This window comes from Ursus arctos, unplaced genomic scaffold, assembly GCF_023065955.2.
Source record: "Ursus arctos isolate Adak ecotype North America unplaced genomic scaffold, UrsArc2.0 scaffold_13, whole genome shotgun sequence".
Taxonomy (NCBI): Eukaryota; Metazoa; Chordata; class Mammalia; order Carnivora; family Ursidae; genus Ursus; species Ursus arctos.
In genome coordinates this window covers 13,691,561-13,711,291 of record NW_026622797.1, presented here as the reverse complement: position 1 = coordinate 13,711,291, position 19,731 = coordinate 13,691,561, and the positions used below count along the sequence as shown (strand labels likewise).

Here is a 19,731-nt window from a genome sequence, read left to right as displayed (position 1 = left end):
ATTAGCACAAATGTTCTGAATGCAAAGATAACATTCTATTTTGCACATTTTTATCTTTCTAGTATTTGTATGTGGCTATTTAACCCATAGTTTTAATTAGTTTAGTAATAGATGAATTAATACACTAGTATTTCTCCAAGTGTTCCTTGGTCTTGCATTGAATCCTCTTGGGATGCTTATTTCAAGACCCAACTCCACAACTACTAAAATACTGGGATTGGGGAGAATACTGGGATCAGAATGGGACCTGGGAATGTCGCAAGATTCCCAGATGAGCAGACACAAATGGAGCCAACTCAATGCCTTCACACATACAAAGGCAGTCTCTTAGTTTCCTAGTTTAGTTGTTTCTAAGATCAAGATGTTTATCAAAGTAAAAAGTTCACAAGTACTTATTAAGCTTGTAACAATTTTATTCATAACAAGTACAAAATTTACATTTACATATATATATATACACAAGAGATCTTTATTTTCTTACTTTGACATAAAAAAATACAGAAATATTTACATATGTACAAAAATATTAAAACATACAGACTTTACAAATAGGAAAAAAACAAGATTTCACAAAGAGTACTTTTTGGGAAATATACACACTGAAAAAGAGGTAAAAGAAAGATGACAAAACATTTAAATTAATAGACTCCAGAAGTTTTTTCGATAGGTTTTAATTTGGTAAGGCAAATAAAATGTCCCCAATGCTAATAGATGGTAATAAACAAGATATATATTTAATATTATCTAGGTAAAATTACATGGCTTTCCTTTACCATAAAAACTGAATTAGTTTCATTTTATCCCTGAAGCACAAATATCAGATAACTAGTTTTTCTTTTTTCTTAAAATATTTAAATTTTCTGATTTATACTGAATTTTAAACTTTGTCACATTAAATTGTAAAATATTTTAAGAAGCTGTATATTCTCTTTACTCACCAGGGCGAAAAATCCCATGTACTACACTGATTTCAACACAGAATTGGAAATCAAAATACATTCACATTTTTTAAATTAAAACCTAACATTTTCTAACTAACCTTCATGATCAGGTACAATTGATTTAACAAGACATCACAATCGTCGTAAATTCTTCTTGCTTTTTTTAGTACCAGGCAGAGGACTTATTTTATAACTAGCTTTTAGGGGTTTGCCATTTGAACATTCTTTGGTGGTATGATAATTACACAAACACCTTGTACAATAATCAAACCCACAGCCTTCTCGTTTACAGATTGCCCGCTGTAAATAGCCATCATATTTTGCTGGTGAATTACAGCGAATACAGGCTTTAAGGCTTTCATTCTCTTTCAAAGTCTTGGCAACCTAGAAAAAAGAAAATCCATAAGCAAATTTTAGTGAGGGCTGAATGTAATTTAGGTAGAAAAAACAAGAAAGGTACCTCTGAACCTTCCCCAATATATGAATAAAGAACCCATGCCACACATAAGATGACTCCTCCCCTTAAGGAGCTCACAATGAGTGAGATAATTATCACTTGTCAACTGATGTAGTGGCTATTTCCTAATGTTACTTTTAAATACGTTCTCTTTTATTTCATGAATGCTACTTATACATCAATGCCCTAATGTAAACGTCACCTTTATTGTGAAGTCTTCCTACTGTCACTTGGGAGTTGGTTGCCCTGTCACCTCTAGCTCTTTTTTTTTAAAGCACCTACCACATTATATGGCATTTATTTTTATGTAGCTATTGTCCATTCTAGATTGCAAGGCTATGAGGGGTGCCATGTTTTCTTATCCATGAATTACCTGACAGCAGATGATCAATATATGTTTTTTGAATAAAATTACATGTTGTTCTAGTCATTATATCATCAATGCTTAGAAAAACTAAACTTCACTATATATAATTCATACTTACTGACCAACATGAAGAGAGTTGGCAGTCAAAATTTTATTTCAAACATGCACTTAGGTAAGATTATGGTTTCTTAAATTAAGCTTGCCAAATTATCCATGTGCTGAGTAGAACTTACAATACACATTACGCAATGATTTGAAGGTACAGTAGGAGGGCGCCATTTCTGAAAGCTGGCCTTTTTCTGTTTAGTTCTGTTCCTCAGATATCAAAGGCAGCAATTGTAAAGTGTATATTGAACAGTTTGGTAAGAAATTTTAAAATCAAGGTTTTCTTAGTATTTCCAAATTAGATCTCAACATCATTGAACTGTCATAAACAATGTTAAATGGTATCTATTTTCTACATAGAAAGACATCTTTTTGTACTTTCCTAATTTGATTACTTCAGTTAGGAATTCAATTACTTGAAATGGTTTCTTGGTGGCCAACATTTCTGAGAGTAGAATGAAGGGAACAGAAGATAAAATCTCCATTAATAATTCCCTAGGAGTTCTAATTATAATTAAATTTAAAGTTCTGTTTCTTACTCTAAATCCTTTTAACAATAAGTGCCCTATAAGTTTCTAATTAATTGACAAACAAAAAATTACCTCAGAGAATTCACTGTGTCGACTGTAAGTAGAGCCTTTTTGATCACCTGGATCGGATAACTTGGTTTGAGCACCTTTTTGGGGGTAAGTCTGGGCTGCTGATTTTTGAACAGAAGCTAATGCGGTTCTGAACATAACATATTCTCTTGTTGAAGCATGCGGTGAAAACTTAATGTTCTTTTCCTAATCAAAAAAAATGTTTTAATAGGACTTAAAGATTATCTCCTTTATTCTCAACAATCAGGCATTTTTAATTTTTGTACATGTAAAAAAGGGCAAACGAGAATGTAAAAGATTTATCCGTACATCCAGTTTACCTGCACGCTTTAAATACAGTCACACACCATACACATAGACAATACTGACAGAAATTGCAAACCAGAAATTGTGTGAAAGCACTTTAAATACTTAGCCTATATAGCATTTAATACATCATTTTTTAAGTACTAATGCCAAAGCAAAGTCATTCTTTTCGCCATATGTAGATGGCAAGTCATGTTTAAGTGTCATGAATGGATTCAAAACAACCTTTTAGATTAGAAAACTTTCCATTAATACCACCTTATCAATAAAGAAACTGAACCCGGAAAACTTAAGCAATACTTGACTAAAGTTATACAGCAAATAAGTAGCAGCACCAAAATGTAGACCCAAGTCTGCTAATTGCTAGGCCTGAATTTTCGAAAATGTACTGATACTCTCAGAAACATCTCCAAATTTACCAAGTTTTTTGGAAGGCAAATGAATTCCCTTCTGCACTAAGAATCTTCAATATGTTGAAAATATAACTGAAAAAATACAAATGGCAATGAAGATTAGCTATATGGTCAACTCTTATTAAATTTTCCCTTTTGGACATTCCATTTCTAGGAAGAACTCAAGAAATAAATTACTTAGGTGGGATTCCTTTCCCTTTATCTTTGAATTTTGTTTAAGGAGTTCTAGTGAAAATTAGAAATGCTTTGTGAATGTAAAGGATTTCCAGATTACCTGTTATCTGTCCTACTTTTCCCTATTTGTAAAGGTAAAGAGCACTAGCTGTTATATTTTAAAATGAAAACATCAATTGCAAAGACTTACAGTAACTCTTTGTATTGCTTTATTGTACAACTGAAATGCCCCTTTATCATCTTCTAGAATCTTCTTCCAAGTTGTGCTCACTTTAGACACACTGGAAAAGTAAAAGATTATAAAGGAAACAAAGCATCACAAAGAGCTAAGAGGAATAAATATACTACAGCAACATTAACAGTGCAAAAAAGAAATTTCTATTACAGTGCTTCTCAAACCTGTTTATACATTAAGAATTGCCTGAGGTACTTAAGATTTAAGGATACCCCTTGGGTTTACTTGGCTTAAAAAGGGGGGCAGGGTTGTTTTTGAAAGCTCTCTATCAAGTCATTCTAAGTGCATCCTCAAGAACCATTGCTTTGTACTTCATTTTTTCATATCTGCAAACATCAAATAAGAAGCCCCCATTGTATATATGACACCATGTTAGCTGTTTGATATCAATAAAAATTGTAGATAAATTCCCAAGTACTGTAGGACACACTGCTCTCAGTAGACATCGATTTCAAAAATCCATTTTGTTAACAAAAAAAAAGTACAACCTAGATGTCAATTATCCCTCAAGAAGCTAACTAACAATAAAAATCCATACTTACTTTTGTTTAGCATTAGCTATATTTCATAAAGACCAGTGTGAGGTAACACTTGCAAAAGAGTACCTCTAAAATTTTTTTTCAAAAAGCTAAAAATGAATCTGACTGAGCAGGATCTAATCCAATAATCTGTATAATTAACTTAATTCTTTTACCTCATCAGAACTGATCTTTGGTGGAATGAAGAATAATAAAAGCTTTCTAAGAAATAGTCATAATCAGATCCATTTGTGCATTTCCGTATTTTCACTGTCAAACCAAGGAGACCCTACATTAAAAATCCCCTACAAACATCAGCAACTATTTCTTACTTTCAAGTGTGACAGAAGTCATAAAACCTACTGGTGCTATATACCAGAACTAGGATGTTGTTTTATAGTTAAGCATGTATGATATAGCTTACATATTAGAAATTTTCAGAACCAAAAGGAACAAAAATCCCAATTTAACAAAAATAGTTTCCTACTAGCATAAATACAAAATGTGAAATAACTGGATTAAATGTTTACTTTAAAAATTATCTTTTACCTTAGTGGCATATAAATGGTCAAATACCAGCCATTAGGCAGTCATCACCTCAATTAAACAATGCTAAAGACTACCGTATTATGTCTTTCGTATGAGCTGGTAGTCCCAAATCATCCAACAAAAATGTTCGATGGATTATAATAACACTCAAAGTAATCATACTTACTTGATTAAGTCCATATCATTGAGCTGTGTTAAAATATTTGCTAAGAGATGTCTGAGTCCCCTTCGAAAGAGTTCACTGAGAATATCTACACATTCCAGGCCCATTTTCCTGCCAATTATATTCTGTAGTTTAAAATTTTCACTGGATATAAATTCCTTTAGTTTCTCCCAGTCTATTTTAGGATTTCGCTTGGCATTCTTTTTTAATGTTGAACAAACCACTTTTGCAAAATGAAGAGCCGGCAGCAAGTTTTTGCTGGGATATTGGTCTGGGCTTTGCATCTGTAGGCAGGACTGTGGACTGTCAGTGAAATTGTCCAAGGGAAGGCTACCCTCTTCATGTTCATTGAAGCCACTTTGCTGGGAAAATGAAGAATAGCCACTGTCTTCATAAGGTCCACTGGTCTCTAGTTCTTCTATTTCATTTGAACGATTAAGTATTTGTTGCACATGTTGATTTTCCTTGTTATGAAAGGGCTTGTTTTCATTTTCAGTTTCAAGTTCCACAATCCTGGGACTCACAATTGGTGACCCAATATCTGATAACCTTACATAGTCTTTAATGCAGTCTTTATATGAACCTTCCAAACATGCAGGAGTATAGGAACCTAGTCTTCCAGTGTCATCAGGCTTTACCAATTTAAGTCCAGAATGAATATGGTCATAGTTAAAATCACATTTCATTTTGACAGAAAGAGTAGAACTTTCTTCTTTACAACCTACAAACAACAAAAAAACCACTTACTTAATGACAAAATTTTCATACATCTCTACTTCTTAAATTGGGATATAGAGATATAATTACTTTGCATTCTCTCAGCACTATGTGTTGCCTATGTAGCTATGAAATTATCCAAGCGTATTTACTGAGATGTGACAATGAAGAAATAGTACTTAAATCTTTTAGTAAGTACATACATCCTATTCTTAAAAGGGGACTTCAAAAGATTGCTTTTAGTGTATAACTGTAACATTTGGAGTCTCTCTAGCTGATTGAGTAAAAAATACTGGAAAAGGGGGACTATTTAACATGAATCTGTACTGACGGAATAAATAAGGAAATGTGATGCATCAAGTGGGGTCTGAAGTCAGACAAATCCTTAATGTTATAAATATTTGTGTAAGATTTAGACATTAGCAGTTATTATAAGCCTTATAATAATTAATCAAGAAATCTATAAGTAAGCTTAGAGAAAGAACTCGAAGTCAGCAAATTTAAACACCCATCAGTTAAAAACTACCTGAACTCCCACAACTTTTATCTCTAAGTTTTATTTGGATCAGTGGTATGGGTGAGTCTGATATAATTAAGATGTCTGTTTACCCTATCTACCTGTTGGATAGTGAACTCAAGCACAGGGACATCTCCCTTTATCTCCTCTAATATGTGCTAGAAATAGAAACTCTGAAATCTTCAATTACTGAACGAAGATTTCTCATGACTAATTAACCAAAGAGCCAGAGGAATTAATAGTTCAGCTATCAGTCAGAAGATCTGGTAAATAAGAACAATACTATAATCAGTATAAGACAAGATATAAGAATGTGAGGGTGGTTGGGCAGCAAGTGTGCATTACTGTTCAGTTGTTTTAAATAACTAGAGAAGATAACATACTCGCTATTTATGATAAGTAGCATAAAAGGGAAAAACCAATAATACTATTAACAAACCATACAATTATTTCTAGATATTATTCATTAAAATTCATATTTCATAAAATTCAAATTTAAGCTTCAAAAAAGCCAAAAACTTCTTTAGGGTTGTATCACCACACCCACGGCCTAAGAAATCAGCTAAGCTACAACTAACAGGCAGCACTTAAAAATATCTTTATAGCTGTGTTTCTCAATCTCTGCATTACTAATATTTTAGACTGGATAATTCTTTTGTTATTGGGGGCTGTTCTCTGCATTTTAGGATGTTCAGCAGGCTTTACCCATTTGATGTCATTAGCAGCCCCTACCCCTGGCAGCACAATAAAAACTGTTTCTAGTCACCAGTCATTGACAAATGTTAGGCTGGGGTGGGGTGGGGGGGCGGTGGTGTCAAAATCTCCACCATTCCTCAGTTGAGAACCACAGCTTTAAAGGATGACTAGGATTTTGTCAGGCACTAGAGGCTGGAAAAAGCATTCGCTTAAGGTTAACTTGAGCAAAAGCACAATTCTGAGAGGAATATAATAGATGGGTTCAGGAAAATTACTCAGTATTATTGAAGGCAGAGTATATGAATAGTATATGCTTCAAATGTATTCCACACCTACTATTCCCCCTGCAAGCCAATCACAGGTAGTTAACAATTTATCCTGTCAGTGTATGTACCAGTCAGTATGTTTAGTCTGTACTAAGTATTGGTAATCTGTCCATGTTAATTTTATAGTTTCTATTTAGAACAAAACCTTTAAGTACTAAAAGGACACCTGTGGGTAGGTAGTCTCTTTAAATTTCCAGTGTTTAACACAGTGAAAGACACAGTATATGCTCCAGAACTCCATTAAACCCTGGACTAGCCCTAAAAACTAGCTTCAAACTAAGTTCAAGGACATAAAAAGCAAATAAAGAATATACATTTTTCGAACACCAACATTAATCATAATTCTAGAACAAATTATTCTGAGTGGTTCTTCTACTCGGGAGATTAAAAAATTCCAAGAGATTAAAAAAAAATATTTTATTATTATTTGACAGAGAGAGAGACAGTGAGAGAGGGAACACAAGCAGGGGGAGTGGGAGAGGGAGAAGCAGCGGGAAGCCTGAAGCAGGGCTAGATCCCAGGACCCTGGGATCATGACCTGAGCCAAAGGCAGGCACTTAATCGACTGAGCCACCCAGGCGCCCCCCAAGAGATTGTTTTAATTTTTGCCTCAAGAATTAAGTACTACTTACATATGGCCACATTTTATTTGAGGATAAAAAAGTAGAAGCCACCTACAAAGACACGTATTTTACTTTGTTAAGTTGCCTGAAGTGAAGAGTACTGAAACTACTTCAGAAACTCTCAATTCTTTTCAAAGGCATTCTTCCTCTGCTCGTCTTTGTAAGTTTGTTTGTTTGTTTTAAGATTTTATTAATTTATTTGACAGAGAGAGCACAAGCAGGGGGAGCAGCAGGCAGGAGAGGGGGAAGCAGGCTCCCAGCTGAGCAGGGAGCCTGATGCAGGGCTATATCCAGGACCCTGGGATCATGACCTGAGAAGAAGGGAGACGCTTAGCCAACTGAGCCACCTAGGTGCCCCTCCTCTGCTCATCTTTAGAACCCAGTTACTGGGAAAACTATGTTTGTTGTAGAACCCCTTCATTCAATACCACTCTTTGAATATGAACAGCTCTTTAAAATTTAGACTTGATAATCCAAACATCTTATAATTGTTCACAATTCCAATCTGTTTTCAAACACTTGCTCCTCACAACCTTCTGATATAGGATGAAGAGGTATTATTAACTTATTTTTACAAATGAGGACACTGAAGCTAAGTAGCTTGCCCACATTCTGACAAGTAGTTGAGACAGATCACCCTTCTTTTTTTTTTTTTTTTTTTTTAAAGATTTTATTTATTTATTTGACAGAGAGAGAGAGACAGCCAGCGAAAGAGGGAACACAACAGGGGGAGTGGGAGAGGAAGAAGCAGGCTCATAGCGGAGGAGCCTGATGTGGGGCTTGATCCCAGAATGCTGGGATCACACCCTGAGCTGAAGGCAGACGCTTAATGACTGAGCCACCCAGGTGCCCCAAGATCACCCTTCTTGACTATAAATTCCGTGCTCATTCTACTACCTCACTTGGAAAGTGAGATAAAAGTATATATATAAAAAAAGTATACAAGTATAGGTTCACGGACTTTAGTTTATAATCCGATACTGCCTTACTTATGTTGCTGCTCAAATTGTTTCCGCTTTCCTACTAAAAGTTCATGTCTACTTGAAATACTTCCATTATTTTGTTTTTGGAGCATTTCTTACCTTCTGGCATGACAAGATGCTCTAGGCTCATCTTGTATTTTTCCTGTTCCAGCCCTAGAATCACTTATTTCTCCAAGAACTCTGGTTCCTTTTATTGGTTCCAAAATCTGGATCCTGGTTGTAGGTTTAGTTTTAAAATGTGAAATTATGTAATAAACTTTAAATTTGGAGAGGTAGAATGGGATGTAGAATTTTAGGGTATGTTGGACTTATTCATTGTGTAATAAAGAGCTTTGAGGGGTTGAGTTGAGATATCCGGTTTAAGTTTTCAAAAGATCATTAGCAACTAGAGAATGGACTGTAGGGAGGTACAAGTAGAAAGAGGAAGGTTAGTTAGTAGTGTATATCAGAGGCGTCCAGAGAGCTGGGTAACTGATACTAGGATGACTGCAGCGGAAATGAAGATAATTGGGTAGATTTGAGATCTATTTAGGAGAGTCAACAGAACTTGCTGATGCTCTGGATGTGAATGAGAGAAAGTGAAGTAAAAAAAATACCCTGGGGTTTAAGTCTTGATCATCTAAGATATAAAGTGTTATTTGCTGACTCAGGGAAAACTGAGGCAGTTAACTCTTAAAGCTTGTTTTCTCTTCTATAAAATGGGGTTAAGAACATAAAACTGGACTGAATGTACAACAGAGTCCCATCACATACGGTACTTCCTATCACATTTTTAAACCAAATCCTTTCATAATGCTTTTATTGCAAATCACAAACGTATTAAAAGTAGCAAAATACATTCCACACAGTATTCCAGATTATATACTTTTTCTAGGAATCAGATCCAACTTCAAGTGAAAATATTTCCTTAGCCTTTTGACTAACAATGTGACATAAAATATTCAATTAGTTCCTTTCATTTTTTTCTAAAAACGGATACAATATCTACCTCATGTTGTTGAGTGAAGATTCAACATACTGCATTTTTTAATTTAATTTTTTTAAAGATTTTATTTATTTATTTGACAGAGAGAGAGACAGCCAGCAAGAGAGGGAACACAAGCTGGGGGAGTGGGAGAAGAAGAAGCAGGCTCCCAGTGGAAGAGCCTAATGTGGGGCTCGATCCCAGAATGCTGGGATCACACCCCGAGCCGAAGGCAAGACGCTTAACGACTGAGCCACCCAGGCGCCCCTCATACTGCGTTTTTTAAACCTCATTTACCAACACACTGTCCAATCATGAAAAGATGGTATTATAGTTACCTGTACAAAGTTTGACTTACATTTAACTTTCTAAGTCAGAGCTGACGCTCCACATTAAAATACCACAGTTAAATAGGCTACAATGCTTAAAAATTTTTACAACTATCCCAGTGTTAAATGATTAAGTTCTACAAACAGCAATACGTATAAGATAATCACCATGTGGCCATGGTTAGGCATGGCTATTCCTTAAGAGTTTAAGACTCCCAAGGCTTGTTGCCATAAACTGCAAAACAGCCATCTCTTAAGAGAAATTTTATGAAAGCCTTCAAAAATACTTCGATGCAATAAACTTTTAATCTCATTTTCTCAAATTTGTAAACAGGGAATAAAATTCATGGAGATAGCAAATATTCTGAGGAGCAAGGTGGTAATACCAGGCGACTGGATTAAATAATCAAAATACCACTTCTTAAAACCACCAAGCTTCAGAACTTCATGGGAAGACTTACGATTGAGGATTTTCTAGAAACAGATTTAACCTGTTAAAACTATTTTTTCCTCAAGTCTTCTAAACCCCTTTTCCAGTGAAAGGAGCATCCTTCAGTGATTGCCAAAATATCACAAAATCGAATTGCTAATTTAAAAAATATATGGTACTTTCCGAGGCAAAATAAGTGCATTTGGATCTCTTTTCAGATAGCAACAAAGAGGATAAAAATAACCGTTTGAGTGCCTTCCACTCTAACCGAGTTTGGGAATAAAGGACTATCTAAATCTTCAGGAGCGCAGGGGAAAAAAGTAACTATTCTTCAATTCTCAGAAAATCAGCTACATAAGGGCAAATTCACCGATTTTTATTAAAAAGTTCTTCCCCCCCCCCCCCCTCCTTTTGACTCTAGGCCTTGAAAACGAGTTACTGGGCAAAAGGAAAAATAGGGGGGAAAAATAATGTTTTTGTTCGGACATCCCTGTACAGCTTGGCCCGATGAGGGGGTCCCTCCATTTGGCGGGAGTGGGTAGGGGTAAGACCATGGAAATCCTGAGGGGTCGAAGAAGTGGCCCCTCAGGGCGCGGGCCTGGTGGAGGAGGCGGGAGATAAGCCAGCAGGATCTCCCGCGCCCGCCAGCAAGAGTGAGGCAGCGAAAACCCGGGGAAATTGCCTGCGGACCTGAGGCAGGGGTGCGGGAGTAAATATGGCAAAGGGGCGCAGGGAGTGGGCCTTAGGTACCTGGCCAGACCGCGGGGGCCGGCGGCCCGCGAGCCCTGTCAGAGCCCAGGCCCCAGGGTGGGGGAGGGGAGGGGGGCATTTGGCGCCTCTTCAAGCGGGGTGGGGACAAGGATAGGTAGATCCTGCAAGGGGAAAAGGGCGCCCTGAAAGGCCAAGACCTTCACTTCCTTCGGAGCTGGCGTCCAGGTTCGGCGTGGCAGGCGGGACCCGGGCCCGCCACCCCGCTTCAGCACTTATGGCCTCCCCTCCCTGAACCCCAGCCTTCTTTTCCCCCCACCCCTCAACCCAGGAACCGCCGCCGCCGCCCGCTTGGCCCGGCCCGCCGTGGGGCGCACGCCCGGACTCGGGAGGGGGTCGGGTTCGGTCGCAGCCACCCCCCCAACCCCGCACCCCCTTCCTGGAACGCGTGCCCCCCGCACCCTCTCCTCACTCACCGTCTGAAGGGTGAGGGCGCCCGGCGGCTGTCAGGGCGCTGCAGCGGCAGGAGCTGGAGAGGGGCCGTGGGGAGCAGCGGCAGGGGCGCTGGCTCATGCCAGTGGAAGTGGGGTCCGCCTCAGGTGAGGGAACAGCTACCACAGCAGAAGACCCGGCCGTCCGCTTCACAGAGCTGTATCTCCTAAAAGGCGCCAGCTGGTACTTTTAAAATCTTTGAATTTGGTGCCCAAATCCGTACTGCCCAATGGGGTGCGTAGCTCGCACGCGCGCTCCAATAGGAAGGCGGTGGGAGGGGGAGTCCTCACCCACGCCCAATTGGAGGCTGCCGAGGCGGGGCCGAGCTGTGAGGCCCAGCCTCCCTCCTTCTTCCCCGCTCCGCGCGTCCGGAAAGATGCTGAGGCAGGGGGCGGGCCTAGGGGCGAGGCCTCCGAGCGCTGGGAGGCCGCGGCCAGGCCGCACGTGGAGGTAGCCTACCACGCATGCGTGAACCCGCCAAGCTTCCTTCCGTCTTGGGAAGAGGTTTCCTGCAAGTCCTAATTTCATCCTGAAGGCAGCTCCGGCTTCTGTCTGAAGATCTTCCATGGGTACAGAGGGTAGCCGACTTTCTTCGATCAGCACATAAGCGAGTGTTTGGTGAGCGGCGACTCCGGTTGTCCGGGAATCCAGACTTTCCGGAAGACAAGCCCACCCCCCAACCCTACTTAGCCCGCCTCTCTAGGATTTAGGCGCGCTCCTCTCTCCCTCTCAGTTTCGCCCCTCCCTCTGCCCTCTGCGTTTGCGCAGGAGTCCGTGGCGGGCGGTGGCTGCAGAGTTGGCGGGGTGGCGCTTGCGCGCTGGGAACCCCCGCGTTTCTCTCCCGCAGAGCAGCGGGCGGCGGTGGGTGGATACGCGTGGCTTCCGGGGCGCACGGCGGGTCTAGCGGCTGGTAGGGCTGGAGACTTGGGGCCGCGTCTCCCAGGGGCCTTCCCGCGGGGGTGATGGTGGGACCACTTTCTTGTAAGCGTGCTTATTTGTATTTTCAACCACAGTTGTCCAGCCGCCACTGCTCTGTACGGACTTTAAGTTTATTAAATTTGTATCTACGTTTTCCTGGGTTTTTATTTACTTCAGGGCCCAAGCGCAAGAGACCGTATTCCTGCTCCAAAATAAAAAATTTTTAAAACGTCTTGCCCTAAGAGTTCCAGTTCCCACACCTTAGGGCTGGAGGCCTCAAGACAAGGGAATGATTTTTTTAGTGATGGCAGGGGAATGGGTCGAAGTATTAAGTCTTCGATGACAACTGGCACCATATTATTAGTCGTGCTGAACTTAAAAAGAGTGTGCACTTAAGTGGTGACAGTACATTCCTTTCACTCAGGTTTTTGGCCACAGCCCAGTGAAGCCACCGGGTGTCCGCTCCAAAAAGTCCAAATCACGGTCTTTTGTGGCTCTCCTTGGCTTTTCTGCAGCCTTAGGGAGAGTTAATGCTTGACTTACGGCTAAACGTTCAGTTAAATTGGTGGGAAGTCCTGGTGAAGCAGGGCTGAGATGGGTGAGTTCTGCAAGTGCTGGGTGGATCCGCTTTGTGCAGAGTTGTGATAATGAGTACATCATGGTGTTTTGCATTACTTTTCATCTTCTAGAATATTGCTTTAAATTAGTATTTTTCTGGATTACTGAAATTTGGGCATCCCCTTAAGTTTTGCACCTGAGTGATGGTGTCCCACTCGCCTGCCTTAGCCTGGCCTTGGAGCTAGGCCGGGGAGATAGAGGGTTGAAAAGACAAAAGTCCTATCCTTCAAGTTTACATACTAAGGGAAAAGAAATTGACAGTTACCAATTTCAGTGCAGGAAAGAGCAATATAAAACAAGATAGTGGGGTAGAGAGTGGGCATTAGGGGCATTGAGTAATGACTTCTGGTGGTCAAGAGGATTGGGAGCATTGAACCAAGATCTGACTATTGAGTGGGCAGTGCAGAGATCTGTGTAGTAAGCAGCAGGCAGAGAGGGAAAGTGCTTGGCTTGTTCTGGGGCTATAAGGATGTCTAGAGTGCATTGAGCAAGTGCAAGAGTGGGAGATTAGGTCAGAGAGATAGAAGCCAGATCCTCTAGGATTTGGTATGTTTACATGTGGAGTTTTGAGTAGTTGGAGGGATTTCAGCTAGAGAGTGATTTGTTGAATGAATGTTAAAACTATAGTAGCTTTATGTCTTCTAGGCATTTTGTAAATGTTAGCCTTTAGGTCTTACAATAACTTTGGCATTATTTTCATTTTCGATTGTGCTTAGAAGTGTGAGTTAATTCTCATAGGACTACACAGCTACTATGCAGAAGTTCCAAACCCGTTCTGCTTTATAAGTCCATTTCTTTTGTGTTATACTGAGGAATGGTAGTATTTGCTGGAGTCCTGATTGTTTATAGTACATTTTCACATTACTTCCCCATTTGGCCTTAGAGATCATCTTTATTCCTCTTTTATTTTCAGATGTAGACAAATGTATGAAATTTGAGGGGAGGAAGGGTTTTCATTAAATTAATTGAGCACTTGGACTATATTGGCTCTTAACCACTGTTTAAATGATATTCTCCAGCAGTTATTTGCTTTTTCAGGAAAAGGCTAAGATATATTATTGGAAAAATTAAAATTATTGTAGCAATATAAGGTAACAAACATAGCTAAGCATGTTTTATTGCATACTAGAATAGTTTATGAAAATCTTTTTCAGGCTATTAAGTTATTTAATGTTGATTTTAACTGTTAGAGGTTTAATTGATTATTATGAAATATTTTTAACTGACAACTTGTTCAGGGGGTTCATGACCACCTGTTAATTTCATTTTTAGTGAGAAACTTAGAAATGGCCATTTTGAATTTTACTAGATGGCAACAGATGTATGTACCTCTTAGTTCCTGCACATCAATATCAGAATTGTTGAGTTTTTAGGTGCAAAATGAAGCACAGAGAGAGTTGCCCTTTTTCAGCAAATTCTTATCGCAGACCTAAGTGTGCAAGACATCACGGAGTATCTGGAAATAATTGGGAGATGGTACCTGCCCTTGTGCTTACTATCTGGGACTGCCATCTAACAGACATAACAGATGCTTGGTAAATAATCTTTGAATAAAAGCATCATGAGCATAGAGGGGAGGACATAAGGGGTATAAGGTTTAGCAGTAATGCAACACTGGATAAGTCAAATACATCACGTTACGGTGGGAATTTTTAGAGAACAGAGGCATTACTTTTATATGCCAGGATAAGGGAATAATCTGTTGGACAGAGTTTCTTCAGCACTGTTGACATGTTGAGTCAGATAATTTTTTTTTTAAAGATCTTATTTACTTGAGAGAGAGACAGACAGAGATAGCAACAGAGAGCACAAGCAGGGAGAAGCAGGCTCCCCGTTGAGCAGGGAGCCCGACGCAGGACTCGATCCCAGGACCCTGAGACCGTGACCCGAGCGAAGGCAGACGCTTAACCGACTGAGCCATCCAGGCACCCCAGAGTCAGATAATTTTTTGTTGTGGGGGGCTGTCCTGTGCATTGTAGGGAGTTTAACAGCATCCTTAGCCTCCAACTCCTACTGTCTCTAAACATTGCCAAATGCCCATGGGGCAAACCTCTAGATGAAAACCAGTGCTGTTGGGGATGTCTTTTAAGGGACTGGGAAGGAGGGTAGCATGGCTTAAAGAACGTAACGGGGGAAAGTTTAAATGCAAGTGCAGTTATCAGAAAAAATGAATTTGATGTGATAGACGGGGTGGTGAGTAAAATGGCCTGATAGGAAATAATGCTGGATATGGATATGGATGTATTGTATGCACACTTCGAATTGGAGTTGGAGTTTTATTTGGAACACAGTAGGAACCTATTAAGTTGTTGAGTAAAAGAGTGACAAGATCAGAGCCTTGGTTTTTAGGAAAATGAATCTAGCAGTTATGCATGTGTAACCTGAATTAGCAGATAGAGAAGATGCCTGGAGAGGTCAGGGGGGGCATAAAAGTAGTCAAGGAGAGAAGTAATTCTGGACAAGAGTAGTGGTAATAGAATCAGTGAGGATTATTAGTGTTTAGGAGAGTAGGATTTAGCAATAAACTGCATGTGAGGAAGAGGAATCAAAGATTACTCTTTTTTTTGTTGTTGTTGTTGTTGTTAAGATGACTACATTTTAAATTTGAGAGAGAAGGAGAATGGTTGTGCCATTAAAGAAACGGAGATTACACAGTGAGAAATGGGTTATGGAGGAATATGACAAGTTAAATTTTAAACATAGTGATTGTCTATGCGTCTTCAAAATTGCTATTCCAGCTGAATGAGTTTTGATTAACTGCTGTTGTAGGCCATTTTGAAATTAAGTTCTGTTGTTTTTCTGAACAATACATCAGATTTGTAGACAAATACTTTAGATATAATTGCCTTTTAGATATCTGTTTAGTGCTTATTGTAGCATAATGTTAGGTCCCGAGGAAACACGAAGAAAGCACATTTTTGTTCATTGCTGAGACAATGTGAGAGGTCTAGCAAAACATGCTTATTCTATTTCCCGACCCACTCTTTCCCATTTCCTTATTAAACACAGTCCTGAGACGGGTAAATCGAAGAGGTTACTACCTTGGTGTAAATGTTGTTATCCTGGTATGGTAAAGTACTGTGGAATACCAATGAAGAGCAGTTAATTCTGCCTAGAGGCTAAGGTGCCTTTCAGGTTGGACCTTGAAGTTTGGCTGCTGAGGTAAGCCAAGTGTCTGTTCTAGGCAGAGAGGGCAGCATAAGCAACGGCAGGTAGGAGCAACAATGGGTGGCTTATAATGAAGATAACCTATAGATGCGTTGTCTGTGTAGACAGCTGCAAATTCCAGGGTCCTTAAAACATTTGACATAGGAAGGTTCCAGTAGGCTTCATGCCAAGACTGTGTTGCTCTACTCTTACCTTTCCCTAGGTTCCAAAAATTACATTTGTTAATCTAGGAGTAACTAATTTGGTGAGTGAAGTGGAAGCCAATGTCAGTTCACAGACCAGAATCTGCCAATTACGCTGCACATGTTCATAATACAACTGATACATATCTTAAACGTATATTGTTAGAATTACCTAGGTACTATGATGATTTCTCACCAGCTGTGATGTTCTAATGGACAGGAAGTTTAAAAAATGATCCAAAGCTCTTTTCCACCTTCATTAGTACAGCTATTACACCTTTTCCCGTGGGGCTGGGAATGGGGGAGTGGAGATGGATAAGGGGGGAAATAACTAAATTTTCAATAGCTTCTCTTGTTTACAGAATGAAATCCAATATTCGAGACCCGTCATAATCTTAATCCAACTTTTCTAATTATTACCTATTAGAAGAGGTCAAGAGAAACTAAGTAATAGTACATTGTAATATTTAGTAACATGGAGACATGTCCTTTTCATTCAAAAAGGAAACCAAAAGAAACAAACTGGGAGATGCAGGTTTGCATGGGCCTTTTGCAGGACGGAATATGGTCTAATGAACAGGTCTTGCTATATTCTTGAGTTGTGTAGGTCACTGAAAGCCATTTTCATCAAATGTTCTAGTGAAGATAGAGTGCATTTCATGAGCAGAGTGTTACAAGGGAGAGGGATTTTTCCCACAATTCTCTGATGTACTTGATAATCTTTGACCAGCTTTAAAATTCTAAGAATAAATTAGCAAGATAAAATTACTCTGAAAGTTAGCATGTTAGGTCTCTAATGGAAATTAGGCTAATTAATACAGGTTGACACATGAAACACATTAGCCCACAATAATACAGTTTTAAATTTATGTAGTATATATGCTTACAAGGATTCATATTACTGTAGATTCCAACAAATAGAGAAAGGCATGCAGTTTGGGAGTTAACTAAATGTCTTGTAATTCTTTAACACTTTAGTCATGTAGCCTTAATTAAATCATTTTACTTTGTTTTAACTACTATAAATTTAACATTTATTCATTATCTACCAGGTAGAGCTCTTCTCATAATTGTAGTCCTTTGTATATCTCATGTTTTCAAAAACTTGAGTCAGCAGTTCCAACTTTTCTCACTTCTTTATGGGATAATGGGCTTTTCCTTTAGTTCTTTAATTTCTTCTTTTCCTATCCCCTTCCCCTCCTCCTTCCTTTTCTCCTTCCCTTCTCCCTTTCCCTTCCCTTCCCTAGTTAAACTAGTTGAATTTACTACTCTTCCTTGTTGTGAAGGAGCACACACACACCCTGGGAGAACAATGGGGTGTCTCCTGTTTATCAAGTACAGTAAGTACTTAAGTACTCAGTGTTGCCCTCAACACCAAGAGGTCTTTTACAGCTGTGCAGCCTCAAGCAGACATTCCCAGGCTTCCTTCCCCTTTAGGCCCCAGTTCTCTGGAGTCTGTCTTCTCACAAAAGAGCTAATCATAACCAGAAATTCCATGGTAAATAAGAGCCACTGAACTTCTTTTAAATCTGATGAAAAAATACTGATAAAGATTATGCCGATTCAGCTTTAAGCTCACTTTAAACAATAATTCTCCTTTCACAAATGTGAAGTCATTTGTCTCATCTGTCAGTGTATTTTAGAGAATCTAATACATCTCAGCACATCAGTGCATTCAAACCTGACTTATTTAGTATACATTTTCATGAGGAAAGGGAGTATGCGAAACTAGCTGAGTCTTAAGCTCTAACTTCCGGTTTGTAGGAAGTACTGGGACTTGAGGAACAAGTTAAATGACACCATTGTAGCCTGATCTTCTGAAATGAAAATTCAGTGCAAGGTCATGGAAAAAAGGGGTGGCAGCTGGCAGGGCTGTTCTAGACTTAAACAATGTAACCACCAGATTCCATGTGTGATTCTTAGTTGGGGCCTGGTCTGAAGAAGCCAGTTAAGGCATGTGGGGAGAATTTGAGGGTATTTGAATTGGGTACTTGGAAGACACTTCAAGACATTAGGGAATTACTGTTAATTTCGTGTGATAGTAAATGATTACGGAAAATAATGTCCTTATTTTTAACAATGCAAGTGGAAATATTTTAAAATATTTTTAACTTCTAACATCAAGAAAATATGAAAACATATCAATTATTGAAATTAGGTAATGCATATGGGTGTTTGTGCTAGTTACCAAATTGTTGCCTCTTGGCAACAAATTTACCCATCATTGCCCTACTTTGTGATACCACAGCTGGACCTGTCCTTCGGTACCATGTTAAGCTTTGTCAGTAGGGGGTGGTGGAGGGACATGTAGGAGGAAGGGGCTTCTCTTCTTGTTTCTCAGGGTGTTCCTGGATCATGTGTTAACAGGGTGCCAAGATATTTAGTCCACATTACTCTGGATGTTTCTCAAGGGTGTTTTTGGATGAAATTAACATTTAAATCAGTGAACTTTTGAGTAAAGCAGAATGCCCTTCATAATGTGGATGGTTTCATCCAAACAGTTGAAGGCCTGAAGAAGACTGGCCTCCCCTGAGCAAGAGAGAATTCTCCAAGCAGACTGCTTTTGGATTAGAACTGCAGCATCAGTTCCCCTGACTCTCCAGTCGGCTTGGTCTCATTGCAGATTTTTGGACTTGTCAGCCTCCATAAGTCATATCTGCCAATTCCTCCTAATAAGTCTCACATGCATCCTATTGATTCTGTTTCTCTAGAGAATCCTGACTAATGCAGATACAAACTGATGCTTAACCCTCCAGCAAGTTCTGCTGACACGCTGGTGGGAGGCTGCTTGCTTACCATTCCACAGGGTTTAAGGTTCTGTTTGCAAGGCCTGATCTACCACCACCTGCAGACCAGCTCTGGCCCAGGGCACTTTTCTGTTAAGTAGGCCAAAGCCATGCTCTCTCCCCTTCCAAAGGTGTTCTTCCTTTGGGTACTCTTTCTCAGTCCTAGTGTATGAGTTTGCTCTTATCCCCTAATAGCTTATCCTGTTATCAGTTAAAAATTCTTTGTTACCAAAATTATCCCTGTTCAAATTCATGGTATGGTTTCTGTTTCTTACTTGGACTTTGACTAATATAGTATTTATTATCATATTACTATTATTTTATGTTTGAGGTTTTTCATTAGTTAAACCAAATTTGTGATCATTTATTAAACATTTTACATAAAACAAAGTACTGTTTTTGTTTGTGTAGTTCTCATAGGAAGAGTCCAAAATATATAACCAGAGT

The 19,731-nt window shown here is 39.2% G+C and overlaps 1 protein-coding gene across 1 annotated transcript; it reads right to left on the bottom strand.

Annotated features, from left to right (window-relative positions):
• Nucleotides 1-395: 395 nt before the first annotated feature.
• Nucleotides 396-19,653, bottom strand: FBXO5 (F-box protein 5). The gene is made up of 5 exons (XM_026505099.4): nt 11,597-19,653; nt 4,831-5,548; nt 3,553-3,643; nt 2,473-2,655; nt 396-1,325 (listed from the first exon to the last, which is right to left on the bottom strand). The coding sequence occupies exons 1-5, from the start codon at nt 11,691-11,693 to the stop codon at nt 1,074-1,076; spliced, it is 1,341 nt and encodes a 446-aa protein (XP_026360884.1). The 5' UTR covers nt 11,694-19,653; the 3' UTR covers nt 396-1,073.
• Between the last annotated feature and the right edge of the window lie 78 nt (nt 19,654-19,731).